Source organism: Physcomitrium patens, chromosome 2 (genome assembly GCF_059467195.1).
Source record: "Physcomitrium patens ecotype Gransden chromosome 2, ASM5946719v1, whole genome shotgun sequence".
NCBI classification, from domain to species: Eukaryota; Viridiplantae; Streptophyta; class Bryopsida; order Funariales; family Funariaceae; genus Physcomitrium; species Physcomitrium patens.
The window spans coordinates 11,786,429-11,809,498 of NC_143411.1; the positions used below are offsets into that span (position 1 = coordinate 11,786,429).

General features: G+C 35.7%; 3 protein-coding genes across 4 annotated transcripts; all 3 read left to right on the top strand.

The window, feature by feature from the left end:
* The first annotated feature begins 1,494 nt into the window (after positions 1 to 1,494).
* Positions 1,495 to 9,299, top strand: LOC112275507 (leucine-rich repeat receptor protein kinase HPCA1). Of its 2 annotated transcripts, none has more exons than XM_024505913.3 (19): positions 1,495 to 2,628; positions 2,905 to 3,135; positions 3,576 to 3,702; positions 3,846 to 3,917; positions 4,028 to 4,102; positions 4,346 to 4,417; positions 4,654 to 4,821; positions 4,961 to 5,053; positions 5,250 to 5,321; positions 5,428 to 5,514; positions 5,745 to 5,816; positions 5,945 to 6,019; positions 6,207 to 6,278; positions 6,411 to 6,557; positions 6,654 to 7,150; positions 7,313 to 7,596; positions 7,698 to 7,826; positions 7,945 to 8,274; positions 8,434 to 9,299. In XM_024505913.3, the coding sequence occupies exons 2-19, from the start codon at positions 3,015 to 3,017 to the stop codon at positions 8,929 to 8,931; spliced, it is 2,991 nt and encodes a 996-aa protein (XP_024361681.1). In that variant the 5' UTR covers positions 1,495 to 2,628; positions 2,905 to 3,014; the 3' UTR covers positions 8,932 to 9,299. The 2 variants fall into 2 exon arrangements, with proteins under 2 accessions (XP_024361681.1, XP_024361689.1); XM_024505921.3 differs by having other exon boundaries at positions 1,655 to 2,628; positions 2,902 to 3,135.
* A 4,525-nt stretch (positions 9,300 to 13,824) lies between these two features.
* Positions 13,825 to 14,800, top strand: LOC112278996 (manganese-dependent ADP-ribose/CDP-alcohol diphosphatase-like). The gene has a single exon (XM_024513007.2). It carries the CDS (start codon positions 13,825 to 13,827, stop codon positions 14,161 to 14,163), a length of 339 nt encoding a protein of 112 aa, XP_024368775.2. The 3' UTR covers positions 14,164 to 14,800.
* LOC141044362 (manganese-dependent ADP-ribose/CDP-alcohol diphosphatase-like) lies at positions 14,214 to 14,800 on the top strand. Its single transcript, XM_073532163.1, has one exon. It carries the CDS (start codon positions 14,214 to 14,216, stop codon positions 14,589 to 14,591), a length of 378 nt encoding a protein of 125 aa, XP_073388264.1. The 3' UTR covers positions 14,592 to 14,800.
* Positions 14,801 to 23,070: the final 8,270 nt, after the last annotated feature.

Here is a 23,070-nt window from a genome sequence, read left to right on the forward strand (position 1 = left end):
TTGAGGTAGAAGATGTCTTGGACTTAAGATAGTGCCAAAATAAGTAAGAATATTGTGTATATTGATGCATATATGAATACATGACCGTACTAAATATTAAATGTGTTACTATCTTGAAATTATTAGATATAATCTTTAAAAAGTCTTTGTTTGAACTTTTAATTAAATCCTTATCTATGTATGTGTATATATATATATATATATATATAGACGTTTTCTACCACCATTTCACTCAAATAGTCATAATATTGTATGACAACATGAGAAATTTCAATAATTTTGTTCATTACTTATTATGTCTCTACTTATTTTCTAAATACAAAAATAAATATTGTTGATGGATATAAATCCAAATTAGCCAATTAACGACAATCTCATGGAAATTTAAACACGTTAATTAATTTCATCAAATAATCACATCTACACTTGGAAGTTCAAAAGCATATACACAAATTATAAAAGAATATGCTTAATTGTAAGTAAAATGAATGAAAAAGAAATTTGTCTGACAAAAGTCAAAAGTCAAAACATACTAATAGAAAGCTCCATGAAATCCTCCACTTTGAAAAATACCCAACCCTCGAAGAAAGTACATCAATTAATACCCACTAGATTTGTAAAAAAAAGGACGGATCCATCCCCTCCATAAATGCCTCTATTTAAGCCTTTGTTCCAACCCGACTATTGGTAGAACACGGCCAGCGTCCTAACTTAGCGCATAATTTCACTGCAAATCCTACAAATATATCACATCCCCAAAATATCAAACCTTATGTTGAAATTCGAGACAGTTAAACTGATTCGCATTTCGCATCATTGATTCGCAACTAATTCGCATCAGTGATAAGAAATTCCCATATTCATATATTCTGCATCAGGTGCTATTCTTTTTGTGTCGTAGGTACTCATGTAGGACAACGTGTGCAACATAACCACCTTCTACTCAGTCAACACCTCGTCACAGTTTCCAACTTAGCTAGATTTTTTTTAGATATCTGTTTACATTTTTGAATACCCACGTGGGTATTGGAAGTAGATACAACGGCCACCCCGTTGACAGTCCGCCAGATCCACAATCCACCCACCTTTGTGCGTGTCAGCCTGATCGAAGTTGTTTTCTTTTTGTCGATTTCTCCAGGAATCCATGATGATGTTGATAGCGAGATGGGAGAGATGGAATCGTGACCGATACTGATTAAGCATGTGCTCGCTGTGCGCTTCACTGTAGAGGACACCCTAGACAAAAGCTTCCAGCAGTGTCCAACTATATTTGGTTCGATAAATCGAGATTCGCGGTAGGAAGGGCTGGTGGTCTGGAGCTGAAATAGAATCGCTGGTATGGCGGTTTGGCAAGTTGCAGTGCTTTGCGGAAGCGATATGAAATATTTTGGGAGAAGAAGGGCTCAGGAAGCTACTCGGCTGGATGGAAGGAAAGTGTTGGCAGTGCAGAGTCAAGTTCCTGCTGCTGGTCTCAGAATTCCAAGGTATTCCTGGGGAAGAGGGAGGAGAAGGGGTCTATGCTTCACAAAGGTAACAAACTACATCTGTCACGGTCTTCCACATCACTGTTCCGCATTTCCGGACTGGACCTAGTGGTGTGGCAGTCTTTACCTGGCACTAGTTTCTGGCAACTGGGTTGATGAAAGGGTGTTAGGTAGTGACCAGGGGCTGTGTGAATAACTTCCTCAAACTTTGGCGAGGTGATTGACCGACGGCTGGAACACCGCGGTCTTGCAGATGAAGAGCAGTCGCCCGCGGAAACTTTTTAGGCCTTTTATATGGTAACTGATTCTACCGGTTGTATCATGACGCGGCTTCATTCGCTGGTGAAGCGACTTTGCTGCGCTAGCCACATTTCTTCACTTTGCGGTTGACGTTCGCAAGGCACATTTCCTCACCATCAGGAGGTGATAGAGGTACCCCCACATTTCTATGGCGGTTACCTGTGCGACAATCTTATGAGTTTGTGCGACAATCTTATGAGTTTGTGCGACAATCTTATGAGTTTGCGCAAACAGATGAGCTTGCTCAGGTTTCCCAGTTGTTTCACAGCCTCTTCGTTGAATACTGGGCGGCTGGAGGGGGGCTCAGCTGGTTACACTGTGGGCCTTGAAAACGTATCAGCATTTGGTTTGGTTTCAAATTTTATAACTTTAGACGTTGACTCGGGACTATTTGGTTTCAACTTCAACACCTAAAGAATTTTTCGACTTGATAGCCACGCGGTGGACGTCATGTCTGGATACGCTCAATAGCACCGGGGGATAGCTTCTAGCTGGTTATTGTCACTGTCAAGAAGCATTCAGATCAGGAAAACAAGGCCGTTGAACTTGAGCGTGCTCACGTAACGATTCAACGCAAGGCGGGGGGGAGTGAGGAAATCGTCTCCTGAGTGTATTTGGCGTCTGCCAGCTTCATTTGTGCCCATTTGCGTGAATCGGGGCATGAATAAGGTTCAAACTGGAGTTTGAGAACTGTCTCTGTGCTTCAAAGTGTGGAGTTTCTGGTTGGATGTGCAGTGCTTGATTTTTCAAGCGATTTGCTTCGCCTATTTCGATACCCATTCGAAGCTGAGCCTCTGGGCAAGTTAGACATTCCAGCATTCGTTTTTTCGGCATTTATCGGAATGTAAGATGCACTACACTAGGATGTCAAGGCGGTCCCTAGCAGTCATTCCGAAGAAGGGATCACTTTGTCAGTCCTATAGGGATCGCCTTTGCGAGTTAGAGGTTGAGGTTGTCAAGTAACTTTTAGTTCGAGAAATTGTTCTGCTAGAATTTCGGAATATACTGGTAGTTTGCAAAGGAGAGATTTTGTGTTTCGGAAACGGAGTCTCACATTGGGACACAGTCAGCGGATGATTTCTCACAGGTTTTACTGGCCTATGGCCTTTGACAACAGCAGGTCCTTTGAACTCCGGTGTGGGAGAAGTTTGTTACGTCGCGGGATACCCAGGCTTTTAGAATTATAACAGGATTGGAGCGTAATCGTTTAGAAGCAAGTGGGCGGCACTAATGGAAGGATCGAACATGAAGCAGATGTTATTCAGACGAGATAGATTTTTAGGAGTGGTGTTCTTTTGTCTCACCGCCGCATTTTTCGGTTACGCCGATGCCGCTCTCAACCCAACTGACTGTAAGTTGTACTCTCAAAGTTCTGAATCATCTGGAATTGCTGGTAACAGAGTTCGCTACTTCCTCGCATACGAGTTAGATTGATTTGCTTTTAAGTACCACCACCAAAATCATCTACAAACCCTAGCAGGATTCATGGACTGTATTCCTTCCAGACGCGGGCCCTTATTAGCGGATGCTATCCAGATACTATGCTGTGCTACAGTACCTTTAGGGATTTATCTAGAAAGATATTCCACATTGTAGAGTCATGAGAGTGATGGTGTTTTGGCTAGGACTCGGCAGTTAGTCAAATGGGGGAATCATGCAACATGCAAGAATAGTGGCCTGCGTAGTGTTTCAAAGCAAAATGCTACTGAATGTTGGCAATTTTTCTCAGAGCTGGGCCCACTTTCAGCCGCTGTGCTTAATCTGTGAAACTTTGTAATGTTGGTTGCGTAGTAAGTACGCTGAACGCATTAGCAAGTCATTGGAGCGGGAACTCGCTGCAATGGGGTTCTGGAGATCCGTGTACGAATGGGTGGACGGGCGTCATTTGCGATCCCACCAACACAAAAGTCACGCAACTGTACGTCCCTGAGGGAATATCTGAACCAAAGTTGTCTAATATGTTTACTACACATCAGCGTGCTTGATAATCCTCATGATGGCTGGACAGTGAAGATTGTGGACGTTCATTTACAATAAGTTGGTTCGATGAACTTGGTGCAGGTTACTGAGCAGCGCCTCTGTTATCGGGACCATTCCCGCAGTAATTGGATCTTTTACAGCTCTGGAACAATTGTAAGATCATTTTTTGGAAATTGGGTGCTCCTGGTGTTTTGGAAATGGGTATTATGTGGGCATGACACTGTGCGTATCTGATCAATGTATGTGTTTATTCCGAATGCCAGGGATTTGTCATACAACCCACAATTGACGGGACCCATACCTCCTGAGATCGGACAGCTGACCACGCTAACTAGTTTGTAAGTTCCCTACCCGGATAATCGGTTAGCGGTTCATTTGCTTACTGTTTTATGAGACATGGTGGCTTTCATATGAACCTGTTATTTTATAATTTTATAATTTTAAAATTAGATTCACTCCGATAATTCTGGCTCCGAAGTAACGACAGAACAAAGTTGGGATGGTTTAGGATGATTGATATAGTTTACCTTCATTTGCTGAGTACCTCATGAATGCTGACAGCTTCGTTTTTCATCATCCAGGATTATTCAATCTTGTTCTTTGACTGGAGACATCCCTTCCACGTTGGGTAATCTGAAGAATCTGACATTTTTGTAAGTTTCTATATGTCTGATTGGCGTGTATTATAATTTGTGTGATACTGTAGCGAAAAATTCCGAATTGCTGTATGCGCATACATCTTGTATATTGGTGATGGTCTGTTTTTTCCGAAGAAAAAATCAGTTTTTATGCAAGGATCCTATCAATTCCAAATCTAATCGGTATCTGAGAATTTTCACTCTTTTGGTCGTGCCGTGACATCTAAATGGGTTGGTATTTTTACTTGCAGAGCCTTGAATAACAACCAGCTGACTGGCCCCATTCCCTCATCGCTTGGTGCTCTTGTCCATGTTTATTGGTTCGACTTGAGCACCAATCAGATGTCGGGCGACTTGCCCGTGTCTTCTAAGAGTCCAGATGGATTCGGTTTGGACACCATGTCAGGCTGTAAGCATTTGTAAGTGTCGAAGATTGTCTTTTTATTCTTTTATTCATTAGTTTCTTTTTGGTGTGTGTGTTCCACTTCATTCGCATGCTTTTCATTGCCCACAAGCTAACCCTCACATTCTCTGTCTATAATTTCATTTCCTGTGCAGTCACCTCAACAATAATTCTTTCACAGGCCCAATTCCTCCCGAACTCGGTGCACCACCAGGAGGAGTAGTAAAATTGACGAAACTAGTCCACTTGTAAGCAGGCGTCTCAAATTCAGACTTCTAGAGTTGTTTTGAAGTTATGATACAGCTCTGAAATGTTCCATCGGCACTATGGCTAAAACCCTGCCAAGTGGATATATGACGTTTGTGCATAGTGAAGTTTTAATACGTGCATGGCCTCGCCACCAACAGGACCTGGGCTTAATGTGGAAATCGAACTCTTTTGCAGGCTTTTCGAAAGTAACATGATGAGTGGAACTATTCCGGATTCTATTGCGAATTTGACGTCATTAGAGATTTTGTAAGTGAACCCAGAGTGTTATTGCTTCTCTATCATTGCTAGTTGAAAGACTGTTGTATTCAATATACTGTATGAAGCATCTATTAACTCCGTGGGTGTGAAACAGGAGTCTATCCAACAACCAGTTCTCAGGCTCAATCCCAGCCAGTCTGAATAGGTTTGCCACAGCCACAGGCTCCAACTTACAGCAACTGTAAGTTCCTCAAATTTTGAATAGACCCTAACAGCCCTAAAAGCCTCCTCCATTTTTCGCAACTTTCTAAATTTAGACTGCCATTGTTTCAGTAGACCTGCGGTGTAGGACTGTTGTGTGGTCATGTAAACATGTTTCTCGTCTGAATGCCCTAATATGTTTTGTGTACAGTGCTTTGCAATGTAACCAGAATTTTTCTCTTAGTTTGACCTTAAATATGTGGTTAATAGGCTGGTATCGAACAACAAGCTCACTGGAATCATTCCCAACTTGACCGCCATAACTTCCAATTTGTCGGTTATGTAAGTTGCCTTTGTCCACATTATCGTCTTTGCTAATAATACATTCATGTGCATGGGTTATGTTTGTTTGTTTCAGTTGTCTGCGTTTAGATCTTAACAACTTGAATTGAATTCTGTGGTTGATACAGTGATTTGAGCAAAAACTCGTTTGATCCGCAACCTTTTCCTTCATGGCTAGATGGTGCACCGAAACTTCAAAGCGTGTAAGTATGATCAGACTTTGCTTTCTTTACGTAGCATCCAACTGTCGGTGATGAGCTCACAACTAGCATTAACAGTTGTGAAATTCTTACACATTTTGAAACTCTTCTGAACGAGCTGTGACCTAGTACTTGTCTGTTTGTTTTTTGTGGATTCGTCAATAAACTTTGGATTTGTGGTTGCTTTCAGGTACTTGGTGGACAGCCACCTCACAGGGCAACTGCCTTCGGAAATTCTATCTAGTGGAATGTTACAAGCATTGTAAGTCTGGATGCTGTGCACATGGTGTTAAAGACTCGTTTCACTTTGACTTTACGCAGTGTTTATCAATCACGTGGTTTGCAACATACCTTTGAGAGGAACATTCTTAAATGTGTCGTTTTTATGCAACAGGTGGGCACGGAACAACTCCTTGAACGGAACGTTGAGGATTCCCTCAACTCTTGGACCCAATCTGAGGGTTATTTCACTCCAAGATAACAAGATAGATAGTATTATTCAGCTGAACAATTCTGTCAACACGAGTGAAATCGACATTCAGTAAGTTCACTTCGCCCTGTACTCCAGAAACTCGTTCTATACACTTGTTTGTTTCTTTAACATATAAACACGACTTACGGTCGATTGTGCTTGCAGATTAGCCGGCAATCCACTCTGTGATCCAAGCAGCTTAGCGAGGCCAGCGAGAGTATGTGATAACGTTCAGGGTGGATTAATGCCCTGGACTTCTCCCTTACAACCAAGCAGCAATTGCAACTCAGGAAGCTGTAGCGACAGCCAAATAATTAATCCTCTCAACTCCGGCAACTGCAATTGCACTACACCTTTGGAAATTGTCTTGGAAGCCCGTCGGCCTACATTCTCCGTCATAACGGATGAAATGATCGAGAGACTACGCCTGCAAATGCAAACGCAGCTGAATTTGCTGCCCAACCAGGTGTGGATCCACTCGGCGTCTTTCACCCCCGACGGACGCGCAGAGATTGACATCGACTTTTTCAACGCTGATGGGGTTTCAGCGTTGGACCGGTCAAGCATCCAGAACATCACCCACAGCTTGACAAGCCAGACGCTCGTTCTTCCAGACGTAAAGCCTTACATTGCTAAGTTGATAACGAGCGGTGAACCTGTTGGTAAGCACATCGACCACTCTACATGCTTCATTTTATATTCTGTTTTTTTCGTAGTAGCCCTTCGAGTAACTCAAAATTCAATGCAAGGGGTTTTATTCGTATAGAACTGATGCATGTGCTGCAGTTACTGACGGTGTGCTGGTTGACGTGGTGCTTGAGCAGTTAGTTCAAAAGTAGCACTCTCAGCAGGGGCTATTGCCGGAATAGTTGTGGGTGTTTTGGCTTTGTTGGCCATGGCTGGGCTGTATGCCTTCTGGCAAAAGCGCAGAGCTGAGAGATTGAAGCACATCACGCAGCCTTTTAAATCGTGGGGAGGAGGCGGCGGAGAAAAGGACGTCGAGGCACCCAAGATAGCGGGAGCAAGATGGTTCTCTTACGCCGAAGTCAAGAAGGTTACCAACAATTTCGCTGAGGCGAATGTGCTTGGCGAGGGAGGTTATGGCAAGGTACTGCAAACGTAACTGACGTGTGGTTGAATGTACAGGCATGTGTGGTGTCCCGATATGAGTTCAGCAAGGTCTCATGACATTGTGGCTGATTATTGCAGGTGTATTCTGGTGTTTTGGCATCTGGGGAGCTTGTGGCTGTGAAGAGAGCGCAAGAGGGCTCTATGCAAGGAGCCGAGGAGTTCAAAAATGAGATTGAACTGCTCTCTAGAGTCCACCACAAGAATCTGGTATAGTCTCTCCTGCTGATGATGACTCTTGTTGTTTTTTATGTCGGAGCTTAGACGCGTTGGCAATCGTGTACATATTTGAAGACACTTTTCTAACCTATTTCTCCTTGCTGTCCAGGTCGGTCTGGTTGGATACTGCTATGATCAAGGTGAACAGATGCTCGTTTACGAGTTCATGGAGAATGGTACAATGCGTGAATGGCTTTCCGGGAAGATGGCATATCCCTTGGACTGGACCAAACGTTTGTCCATCGCTGTAGGATCAGCAAGAGGTTTGACCTATTTGCATGAGATGGCCAACCCGCCGATTATCCATCGTGATATTAAGTCGGCTAACATCTTGCTAGATGGCAACCACGTCGCGAAGGTGGCAGACTTTGGGCTTTCTAAATTAGCACCGGAGGGAGCGGACAAGAAGATTGCCACCACTCAAGTGAAAGGAACAATGGTAAGCAGCACTCATCTCTACTCTTGTCCTTTAGTTTACACAAGACGCTGGTCATGACAGTTGATTCGGAAGCGTCGATTCACGACACATTTGTAATGGTGTCGTAAATCCTAGAATCGTTCAAGAAACTCACCGTGGAGTGTGATGAATATGCGACAGGGCTATCTCGATCCCGAGTACTACATGACGCAGCATCTCTCGGATAAGAGCGACGTCTACGCTTTCGGTGTGGTTCTCTTGGAACTACTGACATCTCGCGCACCAATCGAACACGGCAAGTACATCGTGCGTGAAGTCCGAACTGCCTTAGACAAAGGCGGCATGGATGCTCTCGAACCTTTGCTGGATCCCTGTGTGCTCGAGGCCTCTCGAGAAGACCTGAAGAAATTCCTTGACCTAGCACTCGACTGCGTGGAAGAAAGGGGTGCGGATCGCCCTACAATGAACGAGGTTGTGAAAGAGCTCGAAGCCATCGCTCAACGCAACAAACCTAAGGCCAAAGCCAGTGCTCTTGCCACAGATACAACCTGGTTAAACGATGTGTATGGCGATGACGCGCAGTATGGAGAGACCGAAAACTTCGACAAGATGCCCAATTCTTCATCAAACTTCAAGTATAGCGGGGGCTACACGCCACGAATGCCTGAACCCAAGTAAGATAAAGTAGCTCCGAGTGCCAGCTCGATGGAGCTCCTTGTCTCATTAAGTACAACATCCGTTTCAAAAGAGGTTTGTTTGTACGGTGTTTTCTTTTTACATTTTTTAGGGTTAGGGTTTAGAGTTGGAGCATCGAGGCATCCCGCTGGAAGTCTTATCTCTCTTCACACAAGGATGTTTAATCGAAGCTTTTCGCAGAATTGTCCGCAAAATTTAGTGAAGACGAATGGACAGGTGGGCTTCAGTTGCTGTGTAACAGAATGGTTAGGTACATCACTGTTTGTGATTAGTGTTTTTAACACTTTCCTTCCATGTCATGTTTTGCTCGACACAATTGTCAAATCTAGGTTTTTTTCGTTTTTCATTTATTTTTTGGTCTGATTCACTCGCTTTGACAAACTCACGCTTTGTCAAATGAGTGATGCCATATGTCTAGATCGCTGTTATGGAAGGTACTTTGTTCGCATGGTAAAGTGATTTTGTTCGGTCTGTTTTTTTTTTTTTTTTTTTTTTTTGCTTCTGTGTTTTGTTTTGTGGGTTACAAATGTAGGAATTTCTTTCTAGATAATTAGAGGGTTGTTTTTGTTTATTAAGGTAGCTATTGTTTCATAACTCTATCAAACTAATTTGCATTTGATGATAAACAACCAAGGTTGTGGTTGAAGCTCTTTAAAAATTGGTTCAAATCTTTGAATGCAAAGATTGTTGAAGACATATCAATTCTAAATTGTATAATTATTTATTTCAATTCTTATAAAAATAATACTAAGATTATTTTAAAGATTAAACCAAATTACTTACAAATGTTATTAAAAAATGCATTAGATATTTTATATTCTAGTTTCGCTTATGATTCTATTTCATGGATATTTCCATATTCAGAATCGAAAGTAGAGGTAAAGTAATAATTCTAATTTCATGACTGTTATTGTAATTATATTAAAAGTATCTTTAGACATAGTGATTAGTGCAAAACTAAAGACAACTAATTGGTAAGAATCACATTTTATAAAATTGGTATGTTTTGTGTGTCTTGTTGCTTTGACTTGATTAGAAATGTTTGGTCAAATTGTGACATGTGTTATTTTAGATTAAACATAACCAAAAGAAAAAACGATATCTTATATAAAATTACTAGAGATAAAGACATAATAAAAGAACATAAAAAAAACAGTTGCTAGAAATGTATTGATCTTTGATTTAATATAATATGCTAAAAGACTATAGTTGTACTTCCATCTTTAAAATGGGTTTATGCAAATTGTAGTTAATCTATTCCTTAAGTGTAGAGGTCAACCACATTCTAAAACCACCACAATATTGTAGTATTAGACATACTTAAATTGCTATAACAAGTACTTTTAATTTCAATAATATACTTATCTATGGATACAAAAATGAAGTATTTTTATAGATCTATAGAAGTTTAAAAAATTACCAATGCCACTTACTTTAATTCAAAACCACATTTAAAAGGGGGTGTTCATTTGCAATAATACATATCAATATTGCTAAGGGTAAATATACATATAAATTTTAATGTAAAATTGCTATATACATTATATGTTTAGCAAGGTTTTCTGTTTTGATAAAATTTTCTTGTCATTAGAAAGAATATGATGAACAAAATAATAAAAAAAAAAACTATGTATTTATATAAGAAAGTTGATACTATGTATTTATACAATAAAAGTATAGATAAATACCTTGAACTTGTCAAAACAATGATTTTGCACTATTCTCTCTAAAAAAAGATTATATTAGATGAAAAAAATTAATTATAAACATAAAACGTTTTTTAAGGTTGTCGAATTTAATTAAGATATTTCAGTATTGTCTTTATAATTGTATAATGAATTTATTCAGTTCTTTAAACTATAAATATGTTAATTGTTATGATGCAATTATGTTGATACAAAACAAAAATATAAAAAACATTGAATTATGGATTTTGAAACAATATATAGAAATCTAAATTTAAGAAATTTAAGAAATAGAATTTATTTACTAATAAATATTTACCATAAAATTTTATTTGGTATGTAAAAATAATTTTTAATTTTAAAATTAAAAAAAAATAAAGAGTAATTCCAAAGATATACAATATTTTAATACTTTTTTGTTTTCTAGAAGTTGAAGCTTAGTTTTATTAGAAGAACAGACATACATACACACACACATATATATATATATATATATATATATGTATAAATTCCAAAAAAAAACTCAAATGGCTATTGCCAAAGACTATAAAAGTAGAGACTCTTCAAACTAAACTAGAAGCAAGAAAGAACTTTACAAGAGTGAGGAAGACCTCACTCTTGCTTCTATACATACTATCTAACTTGGAACTATATTGCAACATTCTATACAACCTCCAACATGTGTTCAATTTGCAAAATATTTATACTTGTAAGATAAGTTTTCTATGTGTACGCTTCATGGCTAATTTGTACTACAAGTGGCCAATATGTGCAATACATAGCCAACTTGTTGGCTAAGTTTTCAACCTATCAATCACCTATAAATACATATAAAGGCAAATCTACATTCATGAAGCTTTTAAGAAGCTTGTCTACAAGATATTAACAAATCTACTTACTTCTACTTATTTCTATTTAATTCCTTTGATTTAAGAAAAAAAATTATGTAAATATTTATATATATATATATATATATATATATATATACGAACAAATCATTTTGTTCTTTATTTGTTGGAACTAAGGTGTTTATACAAGCTCCAAAAGAAGAAGATTTATTTGAAATTTATGTAATATCAAGTCTTCATTCATATTGAGGTTGTACCAAAATTGAAGAACATTATTCCTTATAATTATTCAAGATTTTTTTAATTAAAAGAATATCAATATATTTGTTAAATACCAATCACATGATTGTATAATTAATTTTTTTAAAAAATATAATTATAATATTTGCTTATATTAATCAAGTAAATAGAAATAAATAGAAGTAAATAGAAGTAAGTAGAATCAAGTAGATAATATCTTTATTAAGAAGCTTTAAAGAAGTTTTCTAGATATGGATAAGATATTTAGACTTTTGTAGACATGTCATATAGTTTTTAAAACTTGTTTTACAAGCTTTTCATTTTTAAGAATTTGTGTTGAAAGCAATCTACTACTTGATATTTAAGCCACAAATCTTATAGTCTCTCAAAAACTTCTATTGGGCATTCTTTGTAGCTTGTATGTATGGACATAGTAGTGAGGCCATCATCACTCTTGTCAAGGTCTATTTTGTATTTCAATCTTGGTTCAAGACTCCTTAGCTTTTGTATATTTGGCAAATATTCTTCTAGTTCTTTTCTATCTTACATCTTAATATTATTTCTTTATTTTTCTTTCTTAAATAACACATAAATATATTATCTTTTGAATTTTTTTTGGACTCATGTCTTTGATACTTTGACAAGACTTTTACTAATAATTTCAAAGTTTAATCTTTTTTTAAAAAAAATGGATTATTTTTTTCTCTTGAAAGCAACCAATTATTTTAGAAGTTACAAATTATCTACTTCTAAATTGAAATTGTATTTGCAATGTCATTTCTTTTTCTCTTCTTTGTTAGATAGAAATTCTCATGTCATAATAAGTATGAAAAATTTCGAAATAGATAAAGAATATTTAAAATATAGGAATATGAACAAATTAGAGTTTTGATGTTTGTTATGTATCAATTTTGTTTACCATTTCAACCAACATTAAAAGTGATCAATTATAAAATCATAAAGATGACATGAGTTTGTTTAACAATTGCATCATCTCAAATATTTTAAGCAAGTACATTGGGTAGGAAACCAAAATTTGTTCTTCAAAAGATATTTCATAAAACTAGATTTAAGTTTTGAGGATTTATGAACCAAGTACAATTTTTTATTCAACTAGAATCTTTTAGTCATCTAATCTAAGCATCTCATGTCATATTTGTTAAAACTTTGGTTAATAGATTTGTTTATTTTTGTTTATTTTTGTTTATTTTTGTTTATTTTTTATTCTTATTATTTTTAGAATCACAATATCCCACATTAAGCAACTTAGAAGCATATTTTGTGGACTTTTAATCTATATATAAACATAATTTAACTTATAAAACAACCGAAAAAATTCAAATTTTAAATCTAAGAAATTAATTCTTGTCAACATAATCATTATAATGTTGACAATTAACAATTAATGTCAAAAGAGACAGTGTTGTATTTATCAATTTTTTTTTAGAAGTTCCAAAATGATGTGAAGTTTATGTTCAACTTGCAAAATCCTCTAATTTTGAGTTAAGATATTGATTTTGTTGTAAAATGCAACATCCAAATTTTTAATTTAAAAAAAAGAAAAAGAAGATTATATATTTATCCACATCTATTTAAAAATATATTTGCATGTTTAAAAAAAATTATATATATATATATATACGGGAATGTTAAAATGAACCAGAATTTTACTAAAGTGACCCACCCTATCTTAAACATCGTTAGGAAAATGATGGTTCCCAACCCCCCGCTCCCTGCGTTACTAATGAGAGGCCCTGTGCTCGTTCTCGCATTCGCTCCGCACTCCATCGCCGCAAGCTTGTGAAGTTGAATCCTTCACGTCTTCCTGTCTTGACTTTGTGAGTGTGTTTGAAGCGAGGGCTGTGGGGCTCGCTGCAGGCCCATGTTCTTGTTCTTGTATATCATAAATTTGGTCTTGCTTTTTTATGTATTTGAAGTGTCTATTGCGAAATTTTGGTATTAAAGAGTTCGTTAACTTACATTGAAATATGTGGGTAGTAAACACGATTAAGCAGTTAATGAGAGGCCCTTCTGAGGCCTAATCTGTGTGCATTTTATTTCCTCACAATTTCTTCTTCAAGCAAATTAGCCCTCCTCGCAATATGATGCTGATGAAGAAGAAACAATCTCCGCAAGAAAAGCCTATGTTCTCGTTTGGAGTGATTACTGACATTCAATATGCTGACATTCACGATGGGAAATCCTTCTTAGGAGTGCCGCGGTACTACCGGCACGCATCTGAAGTATTGCGGAGAGCTATGGACACATGGAACAAGCACGGGAACCTCGCATTCGCAGTCCATTTTGGTGACATTGTGGACGGATTATGCCCCAAGAAGCAATCCAAACAAGCGTTCGAGCGCATCTTATCAGAGCTCCCTAATTTCGAAAACGGCCCCGTCTATCATATGCTTAGCAACCACGGTTGGGAACTACTTTAACCGAGGCGCATGAAGCGCAACAGAAGGTTATAATTTGCTGCCACTTGCCGATGGATCCAGGCGCATCGTTTTCTTTCGCTCTGCTCTGGAATTATGACGTTGTGTTGGCGGTTGTGCACAAATTCAACTGCGTGGTGGGGTGCTTTGCTGGACACGCCCATCAGGGCGGTCATTCTGTGGACTCTCATAGCGTGCATCACCACGTGCTGGAAGCGGTGCTGGAGTGCCCTCCCGGTTCGGATGCGTATGGCTATGTCAACGTTTTCTCCCACTATCTCTCTCTTTGCGACACGGATTGCAGCGAGCCCCACAGCCCCCGCTGCACACACTTTCACAAAGTCAAGACAGGAAGACATGAAGGATTCAACTTCACAAGCTTGCGGCAATGGAGTGCGGAGCGAATGCGAGAACGAGCACAGAGCACCTGAATGGGAATGGGGTTCCGGATGACAGTTGGGAACCATCATTTAGAACATGATTATGATGGTAAAGATAGGATGGGTCACTTTAACATTCTCCAATATATATATATTTATTTATTTATAAAAAAATAATCTTTAAAAAAAACTACTAAACTAAATGACCAATTATATAGTGAATACACTCATATTGATTATAATAAAAGCCAATTAAGTCATTGTTTTTTAAAAGTTTAAATTTTAGCTCTTTCCATCTTAAATTGATTAGTATTGTAAATACACAATTTTTGGATGAAATATTGTTCAAAATAAAATACACTAATCCAATTTAAAGAAAAGATCTCCAAAGATCTAACTTTGGTTGGAATGTATTGTCTAATATGCAATTACATATATCAAGAATAAATTTGAACATTGATGAAGTTTAAGTTTTATACATTATTCTATAACTACATTAAGAATGAATTTTGAACATTGATGAAGTTTAAGTATCAAAGACACACATATTTATTCTAATATTTATTTATATGATTAAATAATAGGTAAAAGAAGATTTATTTCATAATATTTTTTAGAGAAGCTTTCTAGAAGTTTCATAGATGCTGCTTTGATTTTATATGTGTTTGTATTTGATTGATAGGTTAGAAACTTAGGCAACAAATTAACCACATATTGATAGCTTTGAAAGTAAGCTAACTATCTGGTGTACACATAAAAAACTTGCCTTGCAAGTTAAGATACGTGTCTTGCAAAGTCAACACGTTTTGGAGGTCTTATAGGACACTACCACATAGCTCTAAGTTAAGAGTATATACAGAGGCAAGAGCGAAGCCTTCTTCACTCTTATCAATGTCTTTTTAGTTCTTAGTCTTGTTTCAAGTCTTTCTAGTCTTCTTGTCTTTGATAATAACCATTCTAATTTAATACTATACCATCTTTGAGTGACTTTTTAGTTCTTTTGAGTGATATAAGAATATAATGAGGATTTATTTCTTCAAGCTTGATAGTTTGACAAGAATGAAAATAGATTTGTAACTATTACTGATCCTCAAAAACTTGTCCAAATTTTTAGGATAAAAATTTCATATATCACAAGCGCCAACTATAGTAATACTAATCTTATGCCTATAGAAGAAGTTCAGAGTTTACATTAAGAAGTTATATAGTTGATAGAAGAAAATAAATCAACCTCATAACTAAATCCAAGAAATTTTGCTTCTACAAGTACAATAAAGACAAGGATTAGTATGCCTAAGAAGTTTCATAGAAAAAGATCAAAATTTCAAAGATTTTTATAATAAATCAAACTCTATCTAAGGTTGCATTTCTTCCAATATCTTAATGGATTTACTCAAGTTGGATTTATAGGTATACTTATATCTAGAAGTGCTCTCTCTTGGTTTGCACCTTTGATAGAAAAAGATTCATAATTCTTTTATGATTTGAATTTATTCATACAAGTGTTTATAGCCACATTTGGAAAAAGTGATCAAGAAAGAGTAGTAGAAACCAAGCTCTTATATTACAACAAGGATCATAATAAGTTGCCATATATGCTATTGAATTCCAAAACCTTGCTTATAACATAGATTAGAATGACAAAGCCCACATCAATTAATTTTGATATGGATTGAAGGATAATATCAAAGATTTATTATTGGCAATGCTAAAAGCAAAATCATTGGAATAATTTATTACTCAAGCCATTGCATGCAACAATCAATTATTTCAAAGGTCTCAAGAACAAAGACTTGGTTGAAGAAGAACAAGCTAAGTAATAACTGATATGATACATTTTCAATCTCTCATTGAGCAAGAAAAGACTCAATGTTGTCATAAGGGTTTGTGGTTATATTATAGAAAAGCTAAGCACATTGCTCAACATTGTCGAAACAAGCAATGAAATCTTAAAATGAAGAGCAAGATTGCTAAAGAAGATAATGTGTTGAAAGTCAAGTTTTTCTAGCTACAATAGAGATCGTGTAACTCAAATCATATACAACATCTAATAAAGGTTCTATTCTCTCTTCAAATCCTTCACCTTATTTTATAATAGATGTATATTTAGGACCTAAAAATCATAAAGTCTTTGCATTATTAGATTGAAGAGTCCCAACATATTTTGTAGATGAAGACTTTATCAAGAAACCAGAAATATCTTTAGTCAAGAAAACTAAACTCATACATATAGAAGTCATAGATGGTCATTTGTTATCTTCTAAAGACATTAGTCATGAAACTGTTCTTTTAGATGTAGCAATTGAAGATCATAATAGTATAGTAATATTTAATATGATAAGATCTCCTTCTAATCGAATTATTTTAGGATTATTGTAGTTAAAAAAAAAAAATCCTCAAAAAGATTGGATTTCTTATAACTTTAATTTTTCTTGTAGTTTAATCCAAAATTTTGATAGAGAAGTAAAAATAGATAAGTTTAGTATATTCAAATCCTTATTAATAGGTGTAAGAGCTTTCATGCATGTAATAAAAGAAAGGCAAACTTTTGCTATATATACCACATTCATTTTTTATAGTAGAAAGATGTCAAGTGGTATTCCTAGCCAATACTAAGATTTCCAGGAAATTTTTTAAAAGAAAAATGCAGATATTCTTTCAAATCATATGATTGTTCAATTGATCTATAAAAAAGAGCTCAACCATTATTTAGACCAATCTATAGCTTATTTCAAAATGAGATGGTTGTATTAAATGAGTACATTAATAAGAACTTGGCTAAGAACTTCATACAAAACTCAAAATCTCCAACAAGAGCTCCTATCTTATTTGTGAAGAAAAAAATTTGGTCTTTGCAAATGTACATAGACTATTAAGGACTTAATAAGATCATGATCAAGAATAGGTATCTCCTACCTTTGATTTCAAAACTTCTTGACTAATTCAATTAAACAAAGATATACACAAAAATAGATCTACAAAGAGCATACAATTTGGTTCACATTAAAGAAGGAAATGAATAGAAGACTGCTTTTTGAACTAGGTATGGACATTTCAAATATAATGTCATGCCTTTTGGACTCACGAATACATTAGCTGCTTTTTAACATCTCATGAATGTTATCTTTTGTGAAATTTTTGATGATTTTGTTGTTTGTTATTTAGAAAATATTCTAATCTATTCTAAGAATACAAAAAGAAATAAACTTCATATTTGTTTTGTATTACAAAAACTTTAAAATGTGAGATTATATTCAAAGATAGAAAAGTTTGTATTTTATATTATTTAGGTTGATTTTTTAGGGTACATCATTTCCAATAAAGGATTAATGATGGATCCTAAGAAAATCCATACTATCATGGATTGTAAGGTCTCAAAAATAGTCAGAGATGTGCAATGTTTTTTGGAATTTGCTAATTATTATCAAATCTTCATTAAAAAAAATTCTCAAGTTGCAGCTCTTCTTACACATCTAACATATGAAGATAAAATTGAGTAGAACAAAGAAGTAGAAACATCTTTTAAAGCCTTAAAGATAATATTTATTTCTGCACTAATTTTGTATTGCATTGATTTTTCTAAGGTGTTCTTTATAGAATCAGATGCATTAGACTTTGCTATGGGTATTGTTTTATCATAAATGGAAGTAGATGATAAGATCTACTTGGTTACTTTTCATTCCAAATTTTTTTCAATAGTTGAGATTAACTACAAGATCCACAACAAAGAACTTCATGTAATTAAAGATTCATTTCAAGAATGGTGTTATTATCTGAAAGATGCTTTTAATCTAATTATTGTATATATAAATCACAAGAACCTCAAGTACTTTATATTGATACATATTTTGAATTGTTGCCAAGCCTGTTGGAATATATCTTTATCAAGATTTGATTTCAAGATTACTTATAGATCTGAAAAACAATAAGGTTTATCAAATGTCTTTTCTATATGTTTTTATCTTATACCAAAAGAAAGAGATGCAACTTTTTATCAACAAAAAATAATTTTCTTGAAATTGAAGCATTTTCATATTTGAGTAATAAAATCAACATTGATTGTTGATTCAAGCTTCATGAAACAAATTCAATTAAATATGTCTTTTGATCTTTTTATTCATAATATCAAGAATAATTCTTCTAAGTCTCATGATACTTCTAAGTTTAAGTTTAAAAATAATCTATTCTACTTTGAAGAACAATTATACATTCCAAAAAGTGAAGCACAATTACATGTTCATCAAGCTCATCATGACTTTTCAAAAATCAAATATTTTGGATATAATAAGATTTTGGAGTTAATATCAAAAGATTTATAGTGGCACCAAACGTGAAAGGCAATTAAAGACTTTGTATAATCATGTGATATTTATTCATGATTCAAAACTCCTCTCCATCAATCTTATAGACTTTTTGAGCTATTACTTATTTTAGAATAACTATGGTCTTTTGTTTCTATAGATTTGATCAGAAATCTTCCAATCTCAAGTTAATATGATTCTACATTTATGTTAGTACATCATTTTATCAAGATGATATATTTTATATCACATACAAAATCTATTATAAGTAAGGAAATGGCCAAGCTTTTCTAGACAACATCTATTGCTTTCATGGATTTTTCAAGGATATTATATCAGATAGGAAGATTTAATTTAAATTAAGATTTTAGAGAATTCTTTTCAAGATATTAAAGATGGATATAAATTTTTCTTTGGCTTTTCACCCTCAAATTGATAGGAAAATAGAATAAATGAATTAAATTCTTGAGCAATATTTAATATTTACCATCAAGTATTATAAAGATGATTGAATAATTCTTTTACTATTGATAGAGTTTGCATATAATAATTTGGTTCATTCTTCTATTCAACAAACACTTTTCTTTTCCAATTATGATTATCATCCATAACTTGATACTTTTGACTTTCAAAAGTTAATAATCTTGTGGCATAGATTTAGCAGATTGTTTGTCAAAACTACATACAATAATGAAGGCACAGCTAAAAAAAGCTTAAGAATGAAAAAAGATCAATGTGCATGCCTATCACAAGGAACAACCATAATTCAATGTAGGTGACAAGATATGGCTACTTTGTCACAATATCAAGCCTATTCGTCCTTGTGATAAGTTGGACTGTCATAGGCTTGGACCTTTTTCTATTAGTGAACAAGTCAAACTTATTACTTATTGATTAAATCTACCAAATTCTATGAAGATCCATCCTATATTCCATGTGTCTCTTCTTGAGCTATATAAAACAATAAATATCTTGGAAAGAAGACAAATGTTACTTTCTCTTATAAAAGTAGATAATAATCAAGAGTTTGAGGTGGAAGAGGTCTTAAATTCAAGGTGGCATCAAAATAGGTAAAAATATCTTGTTCATTAGCACAGATATGATATTAGTGAATGCACATAAAAGCCAACAAAGAATCTTGTAAATACAATAATGAAGGTTGAGGTTTTCATTGATAATATCCATCAAAATAAAGATGAAGAATAACAAATCTTTGCTATAAATGAAACAAGATCTAAAAAAAATAACATTCTACCTTCTTTTGTTATTTGGTACTTTTGTGCATTTGTGATGCTAAAGAGATAGAAAATCAACAACCAACAAATTCAACTCAAGAATTATTACTTACTAACTTATCGAATAAAACATTTCAATTTTTACAAGCTTCAAGATGATATAATTAAGATGAAGAGCCTCAAGAACAATACATCCTTCTTCAAATAGATGGCGAGATACAATGTGTTTGATATCACAACCTTGGAAGAAACTCTCGATGTTTGGTGATTTTATTAGAAGATGGAACAATTCTTAACTGTATTCCAAATGTTTTATTTGAAGGAAGTTACAAAGGCTTCAATAACAATCAAATAACAAGGTGGTTTTTCCGCCCTGGTATACAACATAATCGATGGTTGAGAGGACCTATCAACCACCTTTGAAGAAAATAAAGATAAGAGTATGTGACAAATACAATTTGTCACATCTTGGATTTTCTTCAATATATGAAGACCGTTCCTTATAGAACTCATCTCTAAAATGAGAAGTAATGTCAAGAACATACATATTTATCCTAATGTTTATCTATATGATTAAATAGAAGTAAATAAAAATAGATTTATTTCATAATAATTTTTAAAAAAGCTTCCTAAAAGCTTCACAGATATTGCTTTGACTTTACATGTATTTGTAGTTGATTATTAGGTTAGAAACTTAGTCAAAAAGTTAATCATGTGTTTGTAGCTTACTGAACAAGCTAATTATGTAATGTACATGTAAAAAACTTACCTTGCAAATTAAGATACGAGTCTTACAAAGTCAACACATTTTAAAGTTCTTATTGGATATTGCTACGTAGCTTCTAATTAAGAGTATATATGGAGGTAAGAGTGAAGCCTTCTTCACTCTTGTCAATGCCTTTTTAGCTCTTAGTTTTGTTTCAAGACTTTTTAATCTTCTTGTCTTTGGCAATAGCCATTCTAATTTAATACTATACCATCTTTGAGTGACTTTTTAGTTCTTTTGAGTGATATAAGAATGTATTGAAGATTTCTTTCTTCAAACTTCATGTCCTTGACATTAAGTTTTATACGTCATTGTATGACTATATTAAGAAAAATTTTGAATATTAATGAAGTTTAAGATTTATACATTATTATATAACTGCATCAAGTACTGAATGAATTGTTTATTATTTATGATTAAAGATTTAATTGTAAAAATTTAAACAAGTAAAATATAAAGATTTATGTATGTTTTAACAAACACTTGAAATCAATATACTTTTCTCATTGGAAATTTCAAAGTTTCATTGTCCAACTTCTTTGAAAATATATATATATATATATATATATATACAAGAAATGATATGTAAATCATTTGAATAGATTTAGACACTTTTTCTTTATTAATAAAACTTTTTGAAAACATTTGGAATTAATAAACCTTGTAACAATTCACTCTTTCCATTGAAGTTATAAATGTTATAAATCCATATGTGCTTAAAAAGGATTTCTCAATTAGAAGAAAAAAAGAAAAAAAGAAAAAGTGATTATCCATATCTCCACAATGAATTCACAAACCCTTAAAATTCATAATCAAATTTAACTAATACGAAATGCTTCAAGAATTACAACTGGTAAAGAGTAAACAACATCTAAATTCGAAGTGAATAGATGTCGGTGATCAAACCGCCACATTCACTCAAAACCACGCATGTGCCAGGACTGTAGAAACCACCGTGTAAACGCCGCAAGCCAAACATGCGGTCCTGCACAGGAAAACAATCGTCAACAAACCTCCACCTTCTTCGCTACCGACAACACCCAATTGGATGCGGCGGCCGCTCCACCGACAAACGCTTGAATCACACCACAGCACAGCTAAACTTAGATGAGCGAGCGCAGTCTGAAATCGTTCTAGGAATGACACCACTCCATCCCTGTCGCCACAACTCAGCACCCAAAAGGTGCACTGAGAATTTCGGTGACAACGCACATCAGCCATGACCCTCGGTGGAAATTGCACAGTTACGCCTCCTGCCAATTCTGACGTGAACGGACAATGAATAGGTGCACCGTGGCTGTCGAGAATCACTGCGCGAATTCAGCATCACGCCTATCGATCACTCGTGACTATAACAGCCAAGCCAGCATTTGCAATTTCACTCAAGTCATTCAGCAAGATCGTGTGGCATTGTCTTCTGCCTTCGCCGTTGCCCACCACCGCCTCGGCATTTGTCGACCTCGGAAACAGGTTTCTCTGACTGCAGTGGCCGCATCAGCGATGGCATTTGCAGCTGTGGCAAGCAAGGCTGGAGGGATATCACATGCTGCGGTGGTGACCGTCCTGGCGCTGGTTGTCGTCTCCACGCTCTCGGTTGGAGCAGACGCTAGAAGATTTAGACCTGGCAATGACCATTACCACCACCACCACAGTCCTCCAGCACCTCCAGGTTACAATGAGCCAACGACGTCTCCTTCGCCAGTACTCGGCGACGGACCAGCTGGAGCCCCTGCTGACTTCCCATTCGCGCCGGAGAGCTTCTATGAGGGTCCAGCGTATGCCCCGGACAGCTCCTCTGAAGGCCCAGGGTATGCGCTGGGGAGCTTCTCTGAAGGTCCAGGATATACAGCCAACTCTCCGAATCCACTGGATGTTCCTGCACCATATTCTTCGGGGGTTGGATACTGAGTAATCGCCATCGCGTAAAAGCTACGGGTCGTCGACATTGATGAAGATGATCGGCTCTCTTTCAATCAGGAATATAATCTACTAACTAGACAACGAGATACTGTAGTCTTCTAACGAGCGCGGCCGTCTTCGACCTCCGACCTTTGCAAGCGAGGTTGGATAGGAGATTTTCAGAGGCGGAGCTCCAATTAGATAATAGTAGCTTGTCCGTAACCACCTAAGCTGTCAAACAGACCATGTTGGATTTTTGTTCGTGTTTGAGTTGCGACGCGCGGGACAGTGTATGATCGGCCCCGGTCCGAACTGTGCCACAGCTAGAA

Excerpts from the sequence above, each read along its gene's own strand:
- LOC112275507 (XM_024505913.3), top strand. The coding sequence starts at position 3,015 with ATGGAAGGATCGAACATGAAGCAGATGTTATTCAGACGAGATAGATTT. Across the intron at positions 3,136-3,575 it reads CGCTCTCAACCCAACTGACT|TAAGTACGCTGAACGCATTA; the intron begins GTAAGTTGTACT and ends TTGGTTGCGTAG. Across the intron at positions 7,151-7,312 it reads AACGAGCGGTGAACCTGTTG|TTAGTTCAAAAGTAGCACTC; the intron begins GTAAGCACATCG and ends GTGCTTGAGCAG.
- LOC112278996 (XM_024513007.2), top strand. The coding sequence starts at position 13,825 with ATGATGCTGATGAAGAAGAAACAATCTCCGCAAGAAAAGCCTATGTTC.
- LOC141044362 (XM_073532163.1), top strand. The coding sequence starts at position 14,214 with ATGGATCCAGGCGCATCGTTTTCTTTCGCTCTGCTCTGGAATTATGAC.